The 19,845-nt window shown below is 37.0% G+C and overlaps 2 protein-coding genes across 2 annotated transcripts in view; both read right to left on the bottom strand.

Moving 5' to 3' along the window:
* unm_sa1614 (un-named sa1614) overlaps positions 1 to 8,294 on the bottom strand; it is a 44,097-nt gene extending 35,803 nt beyond the window's left edge. Inside the window, 1 exon segment of the mRNA XM_067431894.1 lies at positions 7,970 to 8,294. Coding sequence (XP_067287995.1) covers positions 7,970 to 8,095 — 126 coding nt within the window. The 5' untranslated portion in view covers positions 8,096 to 8,294.
* Positions 8,295 to 14,605: 6,311 nt separating this feature from the next.
* Positions 14,606 to 19,845, bottom strand: part of fer1l4 (fer-1 like family member 4) — a 29,582-nt gene continuing 24,342 nt past the window's right edge. The window contains exons 37-46 of the mRNA XM_067430996.1: positions 19,515 to 19,642; positions 19,138 to 19,308; positions 18,698 to 18,852; positions 17,201 to 17,382; positions 16,889 to 16,974; positions 16,089 to 16,187; positions 15,683 to 15,924; positions 15,276 to 15,577; positions 15,073 to 15,173; positions 14,606 to 14,968 (exon numbers count right to left, since the gene is read on the bottom strand). Coding sequence (XP_067287097.1) covers positions 14,788 to 14,968; positions 15,073 to 15,173; positions 15,276 to 15,577; positions 15,683 to 15,924; positions 16,089 to 16,187; positions 16,889 to 16,974; positions 17,201 to 17,382; positions 18,698 to 18,852; positions 19,138 to 19,308; positions 19,515 to 19,642 — 1,647 coding nt within the window. The 3' untranslated portion in view covers positions 14,606 to 14,787. The remainder of the gene's footprint in view (positions 14,969 to 15,072; positions 15,174 to 15,275; positions 15,578 to 15,682; positions 15,925 to 16,088; positions 16,188 to 16,888; positions 16,975 to 17,200; positions 17,383 to 18,697; positions 18,853 to 19,137; positions 19,309 to 19,514; positions 19,643 to 19,845) is intronic.

Here is a 19,845-nt window from a genome sequence, read left to right as displayed (position 1 = left end):
AGCTTTATAATGGGGTGTCGTCTGTGTGTTTGTGTATATCCATATTTAAAACTTTATAAAGTAAAAAAAAAAAAATTGGTGTTTAGGCCGATTGCCTTCGGTTTTCATTTTATGGAAAAAGTGGTAAAAGTGCCTCTGCAGTTCAAAAGGCTTATGCAGTTACATTCGTTCGACATAGAATAAGCATCTTGAACTGCGAGATGGCACTTTCAACACTTTTCCACGGAAGGTGATCAGCTGGAACTTTACTTTATAAAGTTTTAAATATGGATAGTTTTCTTACACAAACACATCACTTTGCTTCAGAAGGCCTTTATTAAGCCCCCAGAGCCACGTGGAGCACGTTATTTGACAGACAGATGCATTTTTTAATGGACTTCAAAAACAGAGCAACAATCCCTGCTGTTATAAAACTTGAATTAGATTAAATATAACTCTGATTGCATTCGTCAGAAGAATGTTATATACATCAAGTATGACTTGAGGGTGAGTAAATCATGGGCTAATTTTCATTTTTGGCTGAACTATCCCTTTAATAGTGGAGAATGCTGTATATATTATTATAATATAATATGGCATATACAGTGCCTTGCAAAAGTATTCGGCCCCCTTGAACTTTGCGACCTTTTGCCACATTTCAGGCTTCAAACATGAAGATATGAATCTGTAATTTTTTGTGAAGAATTAACAACACGTGGGACACAATTATGAAGTGGAACGAAATGTATTGGATATTACAAACTTTTTTAACAAATCAAAAACTGAAAAATTGGGTGTGCAAAATTATTCGGCCCCTTCACTTTTAGTGCAGCAAACTCTCTCCAGAAGTTCAGTGAGGATCTCTGAATGATCCAATGTTGACCTAAATGACTAATGATGATCAATAGAATCCACCTGTGTGTAATCAAGTCTCTGTATAAATGCACCTGCACTGTGATAGTCTCAGAGGTCCGTTTAAAGCGCAGAGAGCATCATGAAGAACAAGGAACACACCAGGCAGGTCCGAGATACTGTTGTGGAGAAGTTTAAAGCCGGATTTGGATACAAAAAGATTTCCCAAGCTTTAAACATCCCAAGGAGCACTGTGCAAGCGATAATATTGAAATTGAAGGAGTATCAGACCACTGCAAATCTACCAAGACCTGGCCGTCCCTCTAAACTTTCAGCTCATACAAGGAGAAGACTGATCAGAGATGGAGCCAAGAGGTCCATGATCATTCTGGATGATCTGCAGAGATCTACAGCTGAGGTGGGAGACTCTGTCCATAGGACAACAATCAGTCGTATACTGCACAAATCTGGCCTTTCTGGAAGAGTAACAAGAAGAAAAAAAGTGTTGTTTAAAGTTTGCCACAAGCCACCTGGAAGACACACCAAACAAGTGGAAGAAGGTGCTCTGGTCGGATGAAACCAAAATTGAACTTTTTGGCAACAATGCAAAACGTTATGTTTGGCGTAAAAGCAACACAGCCTGAACACACCATCCCCACTTTCAAACATGGTGGTGGCAGCATCATGGTTTTGGGACTGCTTTTCTTCAGCTGGGACAGGGAAGATGGTTAAAATTGATGGGAAGATGGATGGAGCCAAATACAGGACCATTCTGGAAGAAAACCTGATGGAGTCTGCAAAAGACCTGAGACTGGGACGGAGATTTGTCTTCAAACAAGACAATGATCCAAAACATAAAGCAAAATCTACAATGGAATGGTTCAAAAATAAACATATCCTGGTGTTAGAATGGCCAAGTCAAAGTCCAGACCTGAATCCAATCGAGAATCTGCGGAAAGAACTGAAAACTGCTGTTCACAAACGCTCTCCATCCAACCTCACTGAGCTCGAGCTGTTCTGCAAGGAGGAATGGGCAAACATTTCTCTCGATGTGCAAAACTGATAGAGACACACCCCAAGCGACTTACAAACGTAATCGCAGCAAAAGGTGGCGCTACAAAGTATTAACTTAAGGGGGCCGAATAATTTTGCACGCCCAATTTTTCCGTTTTTTATTTTTTTTTTTAAAGTTTGAAATACCCAATAAATTTCGTTGTCCCACTTGTTGTTGATTCTTCACAAAAAAATTACAGTTTCATATCATTATGTTTGAAGCCTGAAATGTGGCAAAAGGTTGCAAAGTTCAAGGGGGGCGGATATTTTCGCAAGACACTGTAACATTTTGAATTATTGTACAAATGACCAGTAACGATATTCCTCTGACAACAGAGCTGCTTCTCACATTTTAAATAAATCCTATTCCCTGCAAGAAAACATGTCTAAATGTCTAAATTTACTGAAGTAATTCAAATTGTTATTTAAATCAAATTTAAAGAACCTAAAATGTTAACCATTCACCACAACAGAAAACACACCAAAAATGCTTCTTGTACTGATCACAGACCGTAATGTACTGACACATAAAAGCTCCATGTTTCAATATTTTGATGTCTGAGGCATTTTATAATTGAGGAGCACAACCAGATATTTATCTCCCTCTTTTGTGCTTAATGAAGCACAGCCCACACAGACACACACGGTTCACTTTCTTCACCACTGGTGGATTTTAGCGCCTTAACCAAGACGGCCAGAAGTGAAACTTAAACTATACCACGATGATACCACATGGTAGAGTTCACTTCCTCACATTCATTAATTGTCATTTACAAAAATCCAACTCATCAAAAATGTAGGCTAATGATTGTTCTAGACAATTAAATGCAAAAAAGTTGGCTTAAGAAAAGAAGTTGGTACAACAATTGTTGGACCAACTTAGCATTAATTGTAAATTTGGTTTGCAATTGCAATTAAGTGGGTAAGTAAATCTCACAGGAGGTCAAAGTGCTTAAAGGTTGCATGTGATTTCACTTTTTTAACTTTAGTTAGTGTCTAATGTTGCTGCTTGAGCATAAACAGTATCTGTAAAGTTACTGCGCTGAAAGTTCAATGCAAACAGAGATATTGTCTTTTAAAGTTATGCCAGTTTATTGCCTACAAAAACGGCCGGTTTGGACTACAACGAGCTTCTTCCCGGGTTGGTGGCATCATAAACCCTTGGTATTAACATAAACACTGCCCCAGATGTGACTTCTGCCCGTAATGGTAAGGGCCGTGGTGTTTCCAGACAACCTGTGCTTGGCACTTCAGCCAATAAAGATACATGAAACTACATTTGGCCATCTAACCAATCTAAGACTATTGCGTTTTTCGGAGTGATGGGCTTCATAGAAACAGGAAGCAAATGAGTCGTTCAAAGGACAGTGGAGACAGCAGTGTGAAATAAAGGTAAAATATAAGAAAAATACGTATTAAGACATGTTATACTGCGCCCCATAAACACAACCAAGCCTAGAAAAAAAACACGGAACCACCCCTTTAATGTATTGGTTTTAAACCATATTCTGCTTTTCCGATTAAAACCATGCTGGATCTGCTTTTCTAGAAATACAATAAAACTAAGTTAATAGTATATTGTTTATATTAAACTCAGTCATAATATCAGTAAATTAAACCACTACACAATGATTAAATTCTCATTCAGCAGCCAGAGAAACACTAATATTAAAAAGTTGTCAAACTGCCCAACTAAAGAATACACTATGGTGACACACAAAAAATTCAACACAAAATCAAAAAACTATAAAGATTGAATCAGCTGAACAAAAGATCTTAAATTGGGAGACATGTGACCTTGCTCAGTTAATGGAGCTGAGTGAACTATACTTTGTGTAAAAGTTGTGTAAACTCAAAAATAATGTGCAGCCAGCAAGTTGCCTTACAACTTTAAGTTATGTCAACTTTTCTTTTTTACAATGTATAAGTAAGATAAGGTAAAAAGTAACGAGAAACTGGCAAGTCATTTTTTCCACTGGCATCTGGGGTACCCATATTAGTTTATACGAAGAAAAAAAATGTAGTCCAGAACAACTATGATCATTTATTCAGACCTGTGGGTCTCATATATAGTGGTGAGGCATGCTATTTATATTGTTTCTGCAGTGCTCTAAAGACTGAGAGTAGTTTGAGGTAAACACACACAAGGTCAGAAATAGCATAAAACATTAAATCCGGAAGAATACAGAGCAGGTTTATCATGAAATAAAACCAAAACACACATGCTGATGTCCCTTACTTTGCAAGTGCAAGGTGTTGCCATGGGGCTTCATGACATACTGAACTCAACATTTAAATTGATGTTCAAAACCTACATGACTCTTGTAAGGAATTCACAAGAAGATATTTTAAGAAGTCTTGGTTACCATTGACTTCCACTGTTATGAAGCAAAACCCCACTGAGACACTGCTCAAAATATCTTCTTTTATGTTCCACAAAGGAAATACAGATTTGAAATTAAATGAGGCCAGGTAAATAATGACTGAATTGTCCCTTTAAGTCCAAAAGCAAATGGGATCAATGTGTGTGAAAGCACTAGGTAAGTGCATCAAATTGGCTTGAGCTGCAGTAATACAATGACAATTATGCATTTAACTGGGTCTCTGGGGAAACAATGCTGCAGGGTTATTACCTTTACTTGAATGGTGCTCTCCATAGTTATTATTTTCCTTAAAGCTACACTGTGTAACTTTTTTAGTTTATTCTTAGCTAAAAACAATTAGTTCTTTCAAAAATATATGCTTATTAATGTATATTTACTCCTTTCAAGTAATAAAGTGTTCTCGTAAGTTTATAATATGCCATTGAAAATACATACGGGTGAGGGGTTCGAATGCTGGTCGCCATGTTGCTCCTCCATCTTGAAAGTACATTAGCCAAAGAGGGACATACCCGTAAATTCAAGCTTCGCCTTTCGCGTTTTAACACTCGATGGAACCGTGTCGAATGTGAAGAGGGGGATTGCCATGTTAATCTTGGACTAAATCGGCCACCGTAGGAGTTAAAATGAAATCAGAACTGAGAGGAACAGAAACTATTATTCACTGGATGGTCATATACCTTTTCACCGCTATATGGGGGAAAAGATCACACATTGTAGCTTTAAATATTAATATAATTCATTTCAATTCATTTTAAATATTCTACTCATTACTACCTATATGTAAAAAATTTTAATGATGAATAAACCCTTTGTTTGGTGAGTGTACCCTTTGCTCATTCTTACCAAATGTTCCAGGAATGAGGATAATAGTAATATCAGGTGTCTCTGCTTTAAATGAATGGGTAGCCCTGCTTTACTTTATATAGAAAAACAAGGCATGACACAACAACAGCTTCGGCTGTTCCTGTTGGTGTGGCAGATTATCCAAGCACTCCAATTATCTTTCATTATTCCTCTCCGTATAGCATCTGCTAATCCCAAATCGCCCCTCATTTCAATTAACTTTCAACAACAATGGGAATTCAGAATCACCATTTTGTGTTGAAGAGAGATAGCTGAGGTGGGTATTGGATCATCATCAGAAATGTCCAGGGAAATCTCTCCAGTTCTTGCTTTGTCATGATGTCCCATGACCCAAACACAGGCTCTATTATAGCATGGGGTTCCCATTATCTCTCTTGAGGTCAGTGCAGATTAAGGCAAAGCATCTGTGTTGTCTTATTTCCCTGATCCTCTTAAAATATCAGGTTGGTGACTTCTCACGAATTCAAATATAAAAAGGCAAGTGAGATTCAACATTGAATGAACTGGGAATGGTCCCATTAATACTGTAACAAGAGAGAATCAAGATATTATGAAAAATGTCCATATATTTTCTCATCCATACAATAAATGTCAATGGGGTCCAATGTTGTTTTGAGCGCCACTAAGTTGTCATATGGAGATAATCATACTTCTGTTGTGTTCCACCAAAGAAATAGCCTTACAGGTTTGGAATTGGAACAACATATGGGTGAGGTTTTTCCTTTTTGGGGTAATTACCCCTTTAAGTCATAGATTTCATAAATTTGTCCTTCTGTGCTTCTAATATGTTGTTTTTAAGGGCTTGTCCACGCAGATTTGCTTCAGTGCCTGAAAATTCTGCACTAAGGCAGATTAAACTGAGGTGTCCTTCATTAATGAAGTCTGGTCTTTTTGTTATAAAAGCTGAGGAATGATTTGGATAGTGGAGACAAGTTCAGAAGAAAGAACACCACTCAGTGGTCATACCCTTTTTGTCCTGAACCCCCCGAGGCAGTGCGTGTGCAAAGCTCACTAGATATTAAAGGTCCTATCCTATCACAATCAAGCATGTAATGTGATGCACTGTTCAATTTGTATGGCTGCATGTGAATTGCACAGACCAGGTCATCGCCATGGTTACTTCACATTCCACTATGTCACTCTTATTAAAGCAGTCATCGTTCATTTCTTACCACCCTGACCCCACTGTTCAAATTGGCACAACTGGGATTCAGAATTAATGTGCATTAAAATTGGCTTTGGTTAGCAAATAAACGTGTTACTTTATTAGGAACATGAGGATCTGTGCTGTGTCAAAAATATGCAATAGCTAAATATTGATTCACATTGTTCATTCAGGGACGAATAAATAAGCCTATGTTAATAAAAATTGCCTATATGCCATATGATAAAAAAATATATATATATTTGTATTAAATTACTGTATATTATATATATATATATATATATATATATATATATATATATATATATATATATATATATATATATATATATATATATATATATATATATAAAATCTAAAGTAATAAATGTAAACAAAAATATAGACTGATTAAATAACCTTTAAACCTTTAACGAATAAAAATAGTCATGACCACTGATCTATATAAATCACTATATATGGGATAATAATAATAATAATAATGGTCATGGCACATATTTAATTATTTACAGCTTATTGCATATATTGAATTTGTTTAAATATTAAAATGTGTTTATATAGCCTATTGTACCTTTTATAATGACAAAAGCACACCTCTGTGCTGCATTTTACAGCGAGTAACTGTATCTTTAGGCTACATGCAGTTTTGCATTTAAGGATAGCAAACAGCAGTAAAATGATTCTCTCTACCTCTCTGATTTCTATCACATGCACAACATGACATCCACTAACAGGACATGTTTCTGGATTAACATCCTTTGTTGGTCCTGGTCCTCCTGGAGCAACATCTCTATCAACCAATCCTCCCATCCCTAACCCTAAAATCAGAAAGCAACGATTGGCTGAGGTTTGTTTCAACAACAACAACAACAATAGATGTAGGATCCATAAACATGACGGTCGTATTCGTGTGCTGGTTCCTTGGTTCTAGAAGATCCATGAATCCCAAGCCGGCTTTTGTTTATGCAGCTCAATAAACAGTGGGCGAAAGGCACGTGCTTGTGATAATACAGCAGAAACTCGTATTGACGCACGAGGAGGGATATGAGATGAGAGGCGCGAGATGCGAAGTAGAGCGCAAAATAACCTATATTGTTACACAAAGGTAAATAATGCAGAACTTCGGCGCAATTTAATTTACACAAAAACGAAGAGGAAATGTAGCCGTTAACGCGCAATGAAATGTGAGATCCTTCCTCTTTCAGTTGGACGATAGATACAGAAACCACAGGAAAAGGGTCGTACATTATTTCAATTAATTTTAACCATTTTAAAAGCAACCTGATTATACGACTACAATAATTTGCTACGCTAAAACTGACGATCTAGCTTGAAAACACATGGTTTGGGCTTTTGGAAATAGCTACGCTCAGCCCAATGGATTCAACAAGACAAAGAGCATCAGTATCTGCTGTAGTAATGTTTGAAGCAGTGCTCGTATAGGGGAAAATATGAAAGACAACACGTTCATTGGCTTAAGCAGTTCTGCAATGCAAAACGGCACTGTAAAACAGGATAAAAAGCATATTGCCTTCACACAAACACGTTGAGAGCTGCTCCTGGTGTTGGAGAGAACACCTTCATTTCATTCATCATGCTGTTCAGCTGTCAAAGACTAATTAAGAAGCGAATACAAAAGAAGGCAGCAGCACATAAAGGCACAATCTCATACCTCTTCGATAATGTTGGCGGAATTTCGGCAACTTGTCATTTTGGCGTAGAATGAAGAGGTGGTGGGAGAGCTGTAGTCCTCCAAAGTCTCCACGATAAACTCATCCACTGATATGAACTCAGGCATTTTGGAGGAAAATTAGGGAAATGCAAATAATAAAAGAAATGTTCACTGTAAGCCCATTAAAAAGGATGATAATGTTGGTGAGGAAGTAGATAGGAAAATGTCAAGCTGTTTGAAAAGTTCGCACAGAGGTAAAGTAAAGTGCAGCAGTGTTATGTTTGGCGAACGCGCATAAAGAGGAAACCGGAGGGTTTAGTGTCAGTCTAGCGTTGACTCTTCGATAGTACGCATGCGCAGTTGGCCGACGGACCCCACAAAGCACATCAGGCTGGCATGATTAATAATGTTGAAACTATTATAAGCATTTACTGTGGTTAGTGTTATCCGGTAGTGGAGAAGGCCATAGAAGAAAAAAAAAATGCTCTGAAATAAATGAACCAAAATAAACCTGTTACACGTAGGCTACATTCTTGAATGTTCTATGAGCTCTTCACATTTATGAATATACTTACCACCAGATATTATTATTAGCCTACTTAAGTCCTATGTGTTTAATCTAATAGTCAATAACTGATTATGAATTAATTAATTTCATGAATATCATAAATTAATCAACTGTTTAAAAGTGGATTTAAAATAGGCCTACAGGGAATTCTTGTGTGGAGATTCAGTTTACCAAATGTTATCATTCACCCTAGCCAATAAAAAAACAAATATGCCTAAATGTGCATTATTATTGACAAATTATCCATATCGAATAGTGGTGGGGATTTTAATTAATCCAAGTGAAGCGAATCTTTCTGATTCAGATGACCAACACTCAAAGATAAAGAGACGACTTAGACTCCAACTCGGCATCAACATGCAGCCATGCTAAATTCATTTTTTTATATACCCTAATCATTGTTAACAACAACGTGTATTCTTTACTTCATTTAGCCCATTGTTTGTGCCTAAAATTATTACACTGGTATTAATACATTGTTAGCCAACTCTGTGATTTGTGTACTTTTCTGAAATACACAACAGTCTCCTCGGAATGCAAATCACTTAAAATTGTGATGTAGACACATGCATTTTCTATAAAGCTGCTTTGAACGATATGCGAAAAGCGCTATACAAATAAGCGTGAATTGAATTGATTTGTTTGAATTGATTCCTGCAGGTTACAGTACGAAGCCAGTAGGTGGCGACAAGTGTATGTTTTGTATTGGGTGAATCACAGAGACACGCAGAAAACGTATTTAAAGGAGTAGTTCACTTTAAAATGAAAATTACTCTTAGGCCGGAGACACACTGCAAGCGTGGCGTTTCTGTTGCGTGTCAGCCGCGAGGTGCGTGGTGTTTTCCCTTTCCTTGCACACCAGTCTGACGCGGCGCTTCTGCTGGTATTGATGTACAGGGAAGCCCTATACTTCATGTTAAATATAAATATATTGCCTATTGATACAGCAAAGACAACGTCGGCAGTAGCCTATAGACCATACATATTTATGGCATTGACGGCAAAATAGGCTATAGAATATTTAGTTCTGTGTTGACAGGTTTAATATTTCAAAATCGATCATTTTGTTTTTTATTATTACAATTAGGCCTATATCTGCATTTATGTTAACCTACAGACTTTCAAACATGAAAATGTCATTTATTAATATGTATTCATGTGAAAATGGCATATAAACATAATTTCCTATTCTATTTTGCCTGGAAACGCTTCCAACACGGCAAAAAATAGGCGTTGCATGAAAAATAGGCGTCTCTTCTATTTGAAACATGCACGCATTTTCCGTGCGGCTCGGGCCGCGCGTATGACGCAGGCAGTATGCAAGCTCTAACCTGACACTTCCAAGCTTTATAATGGCAGTGACGGGATCCATTGAGTTTGAAGCCTAAAAAAAGTGCATACATCCATAATAAATGTACTTGAGACTGCTTCGGGGGCTTTAAGGTGCAGTGTGTGAATTTTAGCGGCACCCTTTCCTTTCGAAGCACATAGAGAAGCTACGGGGGAGCAAAAATTACAAAAATGTAATTGTCGGAGAGAGCAGAGAGCGACTAGCGCTCTGTAGAGAAGTTTGTCGGTTTGGGGCTACTGTAGAAACACAACAACGCAAAATGTATGTAATGTAGACAGCAGTGTATGACAATATATGGCTCGGGTCTAAGGTAATAATGGTTAATAATGGTAAGGTTTTCATAAGCCATTGAAAATAGTTAAGTATATTATATTGCATCCTCATAAATGTTACACACTGCACCTTAATAAAGGCCTTCTGAAGCGAATTGATGGGTTTTTGTAAGAAATTGTATGTTTATAAGTCTTAAGTATGTTTATTATGGATGGATGTGCTTTAGCTTCAAACTCAATGGACCCCATCATTGCCATTATAAAGCTGGGAAGCGTCAGGATATTTATTAATATAACTCCGATTATGTTCATCAGAAAGAAGAAAGGATGGCTTAAGGGTGAAGGACCATGTATGGCTTGAGGGTGAGTAAATCATGGGGGAATTTTCATTTTAAAGTGAACTACTCCTTTAAGCTTTCCCCCCCCAAAATGACAAGGTAGATCTAAATGCTTTGCTCCATATGTTCTCAACTTGCATGTCAGGCTGACATTCAGTTCAGTGGTCAGTAAATCCCCCTCCATAAAAAAAATGACTTTGATTAATTTTAGTCAAAAGATGAGGTCTCGGTTCAACCCGTTCAGTCTTGTGCATGTCGTTCAGATTCAAACACCGACTCATTTGGTGAAATGCATGCAGTAACTCCCAGCCTCCCTCCTACCAAAAAAAATAAAAAAAATAAATAGAGACCAAAAAATGCATGAAATGGAAATGTTAAAGATTCACTCAAAAGGTTCATTCAAAATTCAAAACTCTGATTCATTCAAGAACTAAACACCAACATCTAAAAAAAATATCAAAAACATGTCCAAAGGGACTAAAGCCATACACTGCCTGGCTTTTGGTCAGAGTGTAGTAAAGAGCATAACATAACACATTATTAATAAAGCCTGGAAGTCACCTATCCCGGCTGTCACCTCTGATTAGAGTTTCACTCAGTCAGCCGTGGGCTCCTTCTACCCAAGACAGCCCAAATGGCTCTACAGAGAGCCACGTGACCCATGCTGCACATTCCCAAGCTGTTCATTCACAACATAACTGAAACCTCATTGCGATGACTGGACACCTATAAACCATGCACTGTAAAAATATCTAGCTTAAGATGACTAAACCAAAAACATTAAAACGTCAATTTTTGTCAAAGTGTTTTGGCAAAAGTGATTGAATTTGAACAAGACCCCAAAACTTTTGTGATCAGTGAGAATAAAGAGGTGGTAACAATATCTCAGAAAGATATGATAAAAATATACAGATTAATTACATATTTTACTCCTAAAAGTTGCTGTATAGCCGATGGAAACTGATAAAATGAAAGTGACAGTCCAAGATTAACATGAAATGGATCTCCTTAGAAAAAACTCCTGCACCGCATCATGGAAATGAAATAGGATGGTCCCATATTCAGATGATTACCATACAAACATGACAAGGCATTTTAAAGAATGCATTTAAATCAGCATGATGCGGAAGTTACGATAGCATTTTCTTCCTCAATTGTGAAGTATATTAGAGTGAAACTGAATCAAACAAAGAAATGGTTAAGCACCAGTAAACATTATCAGACAAAAGCTATGGGGAAGTTATTCTGATTAAAAATTACGAGGGCACATTCATTAAAAAACAGTTATGAACATGCATGATTTAATTAAATTAAATACAGCAATATTCCTTTTTTTTTTTTTTTTTAAATGTCCATTTTGATCATTCTTTGTTACATCTTGTCCATTACATTATGGTATCCTGATGTATGGATCCATCACAGATCAGTTCAGGAGCATAACCATAAAAAACATGGATATTATTAAGTGATCATTTGCACGTCCATTAGCTGCCAGTTTTTAGTTGCATTCCCGTGTGACAGACAAGCTTCACTGGTACATTCTATATAATTACCCTTGTCTATATCACAGGCAATTATCTCACATGAGTGGGCTTAGATTATGTACTGCGAGACCAGCCTAGAGTGCGGTGTTAGTGGGAAGATAGTTATTATAGTTATAGATAGCTATTATTAAAGCATGTTTTATATTATTACTTTGTATGAGAAAAAACAGAATAAGGTCTACAGAACAGGCCAAACAATACTGTTGCCAGGCTGGATGTCATTTATCAGATCTTCTGCAATGTATCTGTGAAGAATAGGCTTCTGTTATAAACCTCAGTCTCAAAATGCTAAATCCCTGTGTAAATCTGATGTCTCTGTTCCTTATCTACCTCTGCAAACTATAAAACTCAACATACAATATAAAAATATTTTGGAAAAACAGCAAGTGTAAATACTGACAGCCAAGACAAACAGATTTCTTATTCTAAACGAAGGCAATATTTTGGGTGTTTACAATTCCCATGCCTTTTTCCAGTCAAATTTAAGACCATATAGCATTAATTTTAGATATTATTTGTAGATGGAATTAACTGACGTTCATTACAAGATAATTTATTTACACAACTTACAGGGTGTCCTTAAAGGGGGGGTGAAACACTCAGTCAATATTTCTCAGTATTGCATCCTTCATATCTCCGAAAAGTCTTTAGTTTTATTATATTTATAAAAGAAATATAGGCTGTACCGAGTCTTTCCGGAAAAAACCGAGCGCCTGTAGGCGTATCGTGTGGGTGGAGCTAAAGAATGATGAATGCGCACAAAGTGGTGACGTCCTCAAGCTTGGAGAAGCCCATCACTATCGATCAGATTCAGCTAATACAGATATGATCCAGAATCAAATTCAGAGGCTGAAATAAATTGAACAGGAGAAACAGCAACAGCAGGACGTCCGGCTCTGTGGTATGTACTGTATTTAGTGGCCTGTCAACATTTGTGTGGGTTTACTCGCAGTTTATGAGGACATGATTCGGTTTATGGACTATTGTATGCGACTAACGTTCGACCTTAGCAGTAGCAAGCAAAACGGTTTTGCACGTCAGACTAGTGTAGAGTCCGTTAGCGCATTTGAATGACGAAGCACGCGATCGTGTCGTTTACTGATGTTTACTCACGCGACGAGCCAACAGCACAGACATTTGAAGCCGTTTTACTCACCGGCTGCTTCCAAAGCAGGACCGAACCTTTATCGCTGGGACCGCTCCGTCAAAAACACACTTCTTTGGTATGATTTGGTGAAGTCCTGTGACAGCACTGACCGTGGAAATCCACTTTGTGACGCGACGGAAGCGATATTGTGAAGCTTCCCGTCATTTCTGCGTTCAAATCGGTTCAAATGCAGCGCTGCCTTCCCGGATGCTGTGCTGAAGTGTTAAAGTCGCTTGATGTCACCCATAGGAATAAAGTGGAGCGCGGTGCGGAATATAACGACATAAGTGTTCACGGACGACTGGATCTGCAGCTGAGAGTAGTGTTTATCGGCGTGCATTTCCTCTCTCGCTCTAGTCACGCGCGCACGCGCACCCTACCGGGAGAAGAGCCCGTACGGCCCATACAAGGACCTTCCGCTCTATTAACGTCAAGTCGACCCATTCTTGGAAAAATCTCTGCGAAACCTGTGAGAAACCAGAAATTTTTCTTTTTGACACAGAAATACTCCATCAAACGTCCAACATTAGTTTTTGAAACTTTGTCAATGTTTAGGATGGGAATCCAAGTCTTTAACAGTGTAAAAAGCTCAGTATGCATGAAACAGCATCCCCCCCAAAACAACCTGTTATATCATTAACAGTTCATTGTTGAAACATTTCCAGAATATATATATAAAAAGAATACATATTAAAACATTAAAAAGCAGTTCAAAAGCTTGGGGTGGGTAATTTTCTTTGAATGTTTTTGAAGTCTCTTATGCTTACCAAGGCTTATTTGATCAAAGATACAGTAAAACTGCACTGTAAAAACATTATGTTGCTTTAACTTAAAAAATTAAGTAACCTGGTTTTCTTAAAATTTTGAGTTCATTAAAATAAAACATTTGAGGTGATACAATGAAGGAAATTGTTGGGCATGTTTCACTGCATCTTCACACAAAAAATATTTTTTATAATCTTTTAATAATATTTGAATAAAGATGGTCAATTTTCAAAAATGTTTATTGAATTAACTCAAATTTTAAATTCCAATTAACTAAAAATTGTAAGGCAACCAGGTTACTTATTTTGAAGAAAAAAAAATATATATAAATATATATATATATTTTGTTTTTTTATTACTGTAATTTATTCCTGTGATGACAGCTGAATTTTCAGCAACTTTTCAGTCTTTAGTGTCACATGATCCTTCATAAATCATTTTAATTTGCTGATTTGGTGCTCAGCATTTCTAAATATTATCAGTATGACTCTTGTGTTGCTTATTATTTTTCTGAAAACCATAATGCTTTTTTTCCAGGATTCTTTGATAGAGAATCAGTAATCTTCTGTAATAACATAGAAGTATTTTTTAAATCAATTTAATGCATCCTTGATGAATGAAACTATTAATTTCTTACTGACCCCAAACAATAGTGTACATTGAATCAAAAAGCATGAAATTACACTGAACAGGCAATTGTTTGTATTGTTAAAGTGTTGTTCTAGATTACTGCACATGTCTTTCCTATTAAAATACAATGGCTATGTACACAATGAGTATCATTATTTCCCCTGTTTATCCATGCATTTCTGTTTATGTGCATTTCCACCTTCTCATCCATTAACAATGAGCTGGCTGATGTGTGAAGGCAGGGTGTAGAGGATGAGGAAGAGGAAAAGCCCCAGGATAACCAGAATGATCAAAGCGATGATGTACTTCTTGTACTTCTTCCAGATGAAGTACACAAAGGTCTTCAAGGGGTTCACAAACCAGTTAAAGGAAGTTTTAGGACGGCTTAAGGGGACAAAAACATATTTATGTAGCACATTTTAGCAAGCACACAACTTAAATAAAAAGATGCAAACTTGAAATTATATAAATGCAGTTTAGTCCCTTACTTTGGTTTGTCCAGAGGTTCGGGTTCTTTGCGTGCTTTTCCCACAGGGTTCTTCTCAGCTTCTTCAGCTGTCACTAAGTGGAACTCTGCCTCTACTTTACCCTGCCAACCACAGAAATGAACAAAGGGTTTGAGTCTACCTTTACAAAGTGTGTTACTACATTCCTTGTACACAATGTTGGTGCATTAAAGAAGTGGTTTTACCATTAAGAGGAAGGTGTTTCCACTGTTGTCCACAAATTGCAGATCTTCTGGTTTCATGTTGCTACGCTTGCTGGACTTCTTTTTCTTCTTCTTCTTGTCTTTCTTCTCTTGTTCTGCCTCTCGCTCCTCTCTCTCGATGTCCTCCTGGCTCTTTAGTTTGATGAGCGGCCACCAGCCCTTCATCCTCTTGCTGCGGAAGATTGAGAAGCGAGGACCAGCCTTGTCTTTGGCCATCGTGATGCTGCATTGCCCTGATGATTTTGCTGCACGGACCATATCGCTGAGACGCAACTCTATGGATCCTAGCCGCAACATTTGGAAAGGAGTTCATGTTTTTACTGACTAACTAGAAAATAGAGTAAGTAGATTTCATACCTGATCAGTGATCAGTGACTAAAACCACTAACCCAAGAAATCATTGGAACCGATGCGGTCATAATCCCAGACTTGGAGCACCAGAACAGCCGGCTGCCGGAACTCAGTCTCCTCGAGGGCGAACAGGGACTCCTTCTTCTTGTAGATGACCTCCTTCTCCGTTGGAAGATAGTCAAAGTGAAAGACAAAGCGCCAGTTGAAGTTGCCTTCACCAGTGAGGGAATTAAAATGCACATCGGTCTCCTGTTTCTCATCATCCAGACCTTTAATCCAGCTGGAGGAATGTAAATTCAAAACAACAGCATTTATTTGAAATAGAAATCATTTGTAACATACATCTACTGACCCCAAACTTTGACCTGTACTTTATTACATTTTATATGATAACTCTAAAGTGGTATCAAAAAAGCTTTAGTTTATTTTCTTGTGCATCCTGACCCTTTAACATAGATGTCACTCGATGGCTCTCCAGTGAAAGGATTGACATCATCCAGTACAACATCGTCAGTATTCCAGATTATCACACGCAGTTGATAACTAGAGACAAAGGGTTCAATATTCTTCATTACACAAATATAACATCAACAAGATGTAAATTAAAAGAGCTTACTGATTATTCTTGAGAGATGTTGGAAGAAATTGTCTTTAATTTTCTATATTTAGTCTTTTTTTTTGTCCCTGAAACATGACTCAAAATAGTCATGCTCACCAAAATGTATTTAGACACCTCCAACATTTTCTCACATAATCACCTTTTATTCGCTATAGTTTAGGAAATGGTAATAAATATGACAAGAACTCATAGTTAAAAAGTTAAACTGTGTCAGAACAAATTTATCTTGATAAAGTCAGACAACTTTGATTTTTTTTATTTTTGAGGTCTGTAATGGATTACAATCAACCAATCAGCTGTTAAATTTATGTACAAAATTAGATAATACCAATTTAGGTCAACCAATTACAAAGCAATGCTTCATCTTGTTCAGTCTGTGGTGTAAAAGGTCACATTAGCAATTAAAGAAAAAGCACTTCAGCAAAACATGGTCAGATGAAAGTGTCTGAAGAATTTTGGTCCCAAATGTATAAATGTTACTGGTATTCCACTGTATGAAGAATTTCTGGGTATAATATGTCAGAGTTTACTTTATTTTGCTATCCTCAATTACATAAATGAACTTTAGTCCTCTTCCCACTAGTAAAAAAAATTATATCGTGTGTGCATGCGTGCTCTTGATTACCTCTCTGGAAGTCTAGGTTTGATATTAACAGGCGGTGGTGGAGGTACATCTACAGGAAACATGTCAATCCACATGTGAACATAACCCTGTCAGGTGAAAGGCAAAGGCATAAGAGATAATGTTGCAACTACATAGTAATTTGACTTTATGGAATACATCTTTAAATGGAGTATATCAGATCAAAGACTAAAAATGAGGAGGAATAACAATGGAAAATGCCATAAATCAAACTCGAACTTGGAACAGCTCCAACTTTGAATAGTGTAAGTGAAGATTTGATCCAGGCTAACCGGCTGGACTAAGAATGCTAACCTGAGGAAGACCTGGCTTTTCAGCGTTAAGCAGTGAGCGGACCTCCACATGCTCAGGAACCAGAGGACACGCTCCCTCACAGAACTCTCTCATCTCCTTCCAGCGCTGAAGGACACTCAGAGCTTTATGTTCATCCAGCTCTGCGTAGTCTTCCTCTGTCTTCTTATTCTTCTTCAGCAATTCTGCAGCACCAAAGTCTCATATTAATAATCTGTTATTCATAAACAGATACATCTAACATGGTGTTTATGCAAAATATGCCAATAAAACATATATTTTATTGATTAATACATACAAATTGTATTTTATTTATAGTTATATATACAAATATATATACATTGATATACTATATTGGCAACAGTTTTGGGATGCCTGCCACCCATTCTTAATCTGTAGGGTTGAATATGGAGGTGGCTCACTCTTTTTCTATCGGATTGAGGTCAGGACTCTGAGCAGGCCAGTCAAGTTCCTCCAAGTGATTCGTCACTCCACTTCGATTTTTTATCCCTTTTATACCTCTAACAGTTGACTGTGGAATATTTAGTAGTGAGGAATGGACTTGTTGCACAGGTGGAATACGTACAATGCTTGAATTCACTGAGATCCTGAAAGCGACCCATTCTTTCATAAATGTTTGTAGAAGCAGTCTGCATGCCTAGGTGCTTGATTTTATACATCTGGGGTCATGGAAGTGGTTTGAACACCTGAATTTAATGATTTGGAGGAGTGTCCCAATACTTTTGGCAATATAATGTACATAAAAAATATGCACTCTATATATATATATATATATATATATATATATATATATATATATATATATATATATATATATATATATATATATATATATATATATATATAAATGGTAAAAGGACTGCATTTCTATTACACTTTCAACAGACTAATGGCCACCAAAGCGCTTTACATATTGCCTCACATTCACTCATTCATACACTGATAGCGGTATAAGTCATGCAAGGCGACATCCAGCTCGTCGGAGCAGTTGGGGTTAGGAGTCTTGCTCATGGACACCTCGACACTTGGTCAGGTGGAACTGAGGATTGAACCTCCAACCTGCCTTTATTATTTCATGTCAAAATTAAATATATTTAATTAATAAAAAAATAAAATAAAACTGAGGTGGCAGAGGCTGAAAGGTATGTAGGTATATAGATATATAATATATGTGAGATGTTTACATGTATACAGTGTATGTGTGTATAAGTATATATGTATATAGATATATAATATATGAGATGTTTACATGTATACAGTGTATGTGTGTATATGTATATATATATATATATATATATATATATATATATATATATATATATATATATATATATATATATATATATATATATATATATATATATATATATATATATATATATATATATATATCCCTGTATCTCTGTTTTGAGCCAAACTCAAATTTTATTTTAGAAAAACTGTTTATTTCTTTTAAATAAATAAAACTGCCATTTTCACCTTCTGGAAAAGCCTCATTGGGAACTTTGAAGATCTTGTTGAGAACTTTAATTTCAGACTCCCGGTACTCTGGAGACTGAATCCCATTTTTGCGGCAGAGCTCCAGTAATATCGCAGTGGGTTTCTTGGCATCTCTCCATTTATTATAGCCATCCCTGAAATCACAAGACAGTCTAATCTGATTTAACCTGTAGAGAGTCAAATGAAAATCAGGCCACAAAACTGCATGATTTGTCTCAATCTAAAACGCAGCAGCTGCAAGTAATCAACTGAGAGCACTCCAAATGTGAGCTTTAAAGCAATTGATGAGCTTTCAGAAATTCGGCTGATGATGAAGACAATAATGACAACGACAGTAATGGTCATGACAAAGATAATAATGCTAATCATCATTGTATTTATTACCACCATCATCATCACAGGCTAAAGACATTACCCACTTATCATAATGAAGGGCCAGGCCACACCCAGCACGGTGGCGGCTGAAGAAACGGTTCTCCAGGTCCACACGGGTCTCGCCAATCAGGTCATCAGAGCCCACAAGGTCATGGTCAAACACGTACAGCGTGAGCTCTGTCTCCAAAGGGAACGACACGGTCAGCTCAAAAACTCTGTGGGGAGACAATGGTGCAGCACATCAAATCAGTAAAACAAATCTGAAAATGATATTATAGACGATCACAGTTTTCAGCCGCCAATTTGCATGTGCCTTCCAGAGTACAGGCAAATTCTTTCATCTTTAAACTTCTATTCTCTCAGTTACCATACAGAACGCTGTAGTTTTCACCCATTCATTTTGTGAATAGACGGCACTTACTCTCCAAATACTGGGTTCAGTTGTTTGGGAATGTAGCGCTCTTTGCTGTCCATTTGCTGCTTGCCAACCTTCACCACCACATAGGGGTCTGCCTTTCCATTTGGGTCTGTGGGAGCCAGATTGGTTGCCTTAGGGTTCACAAGGAAAAGAAGCATGAAGAGTTCATTCGATAAATAAACAGAAAATACATGGAGATGTGAAGCAAAACACTTCACTATCGTGATGCATGCAATGTGTATATTGTGATACATACAGAACTATTCAACTGTAAAATATAATAGGTTACGATGTAATGGAAGTAGCAACAGATCTTTTCCTCTGTATTGTGACA

This window comes from Pseudorasbora parva, chromosome 22 (genome assembly GCF_024679245.1).
Source record: "Pseudorasbora parva isolate DD20220531a chromosome 22, ASM2467924v1, whole genome shotgun sequence".
Classification (NCBI taxonomy): Eukaryota; Metazoa; Chordata; class Actinopteri; order Cypriniformes; family Gobionidae; genus Pseudorasbora; species Pseudorasbora parva.
Note: the sequence above shows the minus strand (reverse complement) of the source record. Positions and strands in the feature narration are given on the sequence as shown.